Source organism: Nestor notabilis, unplaced genomic scaffold, assembly GCF_000696875.1.
Source record: "Nestor notabilis isolate BGI_N333 unplaced genomic scaffold, ASM69687v1 scaffold28153, whole genome shotgun sequence".
Lineage (NCBI taxonomy): Eukaryota > Metazoa > Chordata > Aves > Psittaciformes > Psittacidae > Nestor > Nestor notabilis.
Genome location: NW_009923923.1, coordinates 1 through 2,223, shown reverse-complemented (window position 1 = coordinate 2,223; position 2,223 = coordinate 1). Strand labels below are relative to the sequence as shown.

At 55.5% G+C, this 2,223-nt stretch overlaps 1 protein-coding gene across 1 annotated transcript in view; it reads left to right on the top strand.

Annotated features, from left to right (window-relative positions):
* The window catches only part of LOC104404052 (U5 small nuclear ribonucleoprotein 200 kDa helicase), a gene marked incomplete at both ends in the record, with an annotated part of 9,949 nt that extends 7,729 nt beyond the window's left edge, over window positions 1-2,220 (top strand). The window contains 7 exons of the mRNA XM_010012394.1: window positions 1-140; window positions 234-314; window positions 499-582; window positions 1,178-1,284; window positions 1,491-1,609; window positions 1,702-1,856; window positions 2,158-2,220. The exon at window positions 1-140 is cut by the window's left edge and continues 2 nt beyond it. Of these exons, the coding sequence (XP_010010696.1) occupies window positions 1-140; window positions 234-314; window positions 499-582; window positions 1,178-1,284; window positions 1,491-1,609; window positions 1,702-1,856; window positions 2,158-2,220 (749 nt within the window). The remainder of the gene's footprint in view (window positions 141-233; window positions 315-498; window positions 583-1,177; window positions 1,285-1,490; window positions 1,610-1,701; window positions 1,857-2,157) is intronic.
* Between the last annotated feature and the right edge of the window lie 3 nt (window positions 2,221-2,223).

Below are 2,223 nucleotides of genomic sequence, written 5' to 3'. Positions count from 1 at the left end.
GCCGCATCGCCAGCCACTACTACATCACCAACGAGACGATGCAAACCTACAACCAGCTGCTGAAACCCACCCTCAGTGAAATCGAGCTCTTTCGGGTCTTCTCCCTGTCCTCCGAGTTCAGGAACATCACCGTGAGGGAGGTATGGAGCCAGGCACCCTGCTGCTGCAGGGGAAGGTGCAGAGCGTGCCCTGTGAGGGACCATTCTCATCCCTCCCACCTTGGTTCCTTGCAGGAGGAGAAGCTTGAGCTTCAGAAGCTGCTGGAGCGAGTTCCCATCCCAGTGAAGGAGAGCATAGAGGAGCCCAGTGCCAAGGTGAGTCCTGCCTCCACCTCAGGGGGACTTCTCAGAGATGCTTCATGTCTCTGGTTGAGTGCGTCGTCCTGCAGTGTGGGACCATTGGTCCCTGTTGATCACTTCAGTCCCACCATGCATCAAAGCCCCCCAGGATCAGGCACTGGTGCAGTGGGCACTGAGAACCTCTCATCTCCTTCCCCAGATCAACGTGCTCCTCCAGGCCTTCATCTCCCAGCTGAAGCTGGAAGGGTTTGCCCTCATGGCAGACATGGTGTATGTAACCCAGGTGAGTGAGGAAACGTGCTGGGGCCTCTTTCCATTTAGGTGTGTGCAGCCCAACCCTGCCTCAGACAACTAGTTACACCTCAGAGATGTCTGTGGCCATAAATGGCTTTGGGAGTAACCAGAGCTGTGAGTGGTGAGGTCTCACCCCTACCAGGGTGGAAATTACATCTTCACTGGAGTCTCCAGTTTGTAATCCAAATAACTCAGCTCTAGAGGACTACACTGTAGCCTTACAAATCTCCCCCAAGGCCAAGTTCCCCAGGCTGGGAATCATGTAGTTGCTCCTTCTGTGGGAGTTTGGGATGAAGGACCTTTAAGTATGATTCAGTTCATAAAGGAGACTTACAAGAATGATGGGGAAAGACTTTGGACAAGGACCTGCAGGGACAGGCCAAGGGGAATGGCTTGAACCTGCCAGAGGGGAGATTGAGATGAGCTCTGAGGCAGAAGCTCTTCCCTGTGAGGGTGCTCTCATGGAAGGTGCTGGTTCCTTCCAACCCAAACTGCTCTATTACCATTAGTTGGGTGGCAAATAGGCAGAGGGGAAGGAGCAGCCGCGTGGCTGGGCACAGCCCTGACTGCTGTTCTGTCCCCAGTCTGCTGGGAGGCTCATGAGGGCCATCTTCGAGATCGTCCTGAACCGTGGCTGGGCCCAGCTCACCGACAAGACCCTCAACCTCTGCAAGATGATCGACAAACGCATGTGAGTGACATCTCAGAGGTGGTTTGTGGGTGAAAGCTGGAGGAGGTCCCTCAGCGGGGCCTGGTGTGGGAAAGGAGAGTGCTTGTGGCTGGTGGGGTGCGAAGGAGCTGCTGCGTGTGGCCGAGGGCTGGGTTGGCAGCGTGGGGAAGCTGCTCTGAAGGCTTCACCTCTGGCTCTTGGCCTGTCTCGCCGTGGTGCCCGTGCAGGTGGCAGTCCATGTGTCCTCTGCGACAGTTCAAGAAGCTGCCTGAGGAAGTGGTGAAGAAAATTGAGAAGAAGAATTTCCCCTTCGAGCGGCTCTATGACCTGAACCATAACGAAATAGGTACAGAGACATGGCAGGGAGAGATTGCTGGTTTGGGAGGTTGGTTGCCCTGTTGTCCATGTATCCTGATGGCAGCACCTTCCTCTTCACAGGGGAACTGATCCGAATGCCCAAGATGGGCAAAACCATCCACAAGTACGTTCATCTGTTCCCAAAGCTGGAGCTCTCGGTCCACTTGCAGCCCATTACCCGCTCCACGCTGAAAGTGGAGCTCACCATAGCTCCTGACTTCCAGTGGGATGAAAAGGTGAGGCCGTGCTGGGAAGGAGGGCACTTGTGGGGCCACCCCTGGCCCTCTCAGTGCCTTGGTCTTGAGGGGTTGCTTCACTTCATGTGAGGAAACGGTGTATCCCCTGTACCAACCTTCTCCATCTGTGAAGGGCTTGGATGTAGGGATGGAGCCAACTGAAGCTGTCCTGTCCATGTTTCTCTGCCTGGGCTTAGCCAGATTCGGGAGTTCATTGTGGGAGGGCTGGTGTCCAGCTCCTGGAGGTCTGGAAGGGGGGAAACAAGACTCTGCTGTGTAGGTAACAGCTGCCTCTGCTCAGGTTCATGGTTCATCCGAAGCTTTCTGGATCCTGGTGGAGGACGTGGACAGTGAAGTGATCCTGCAC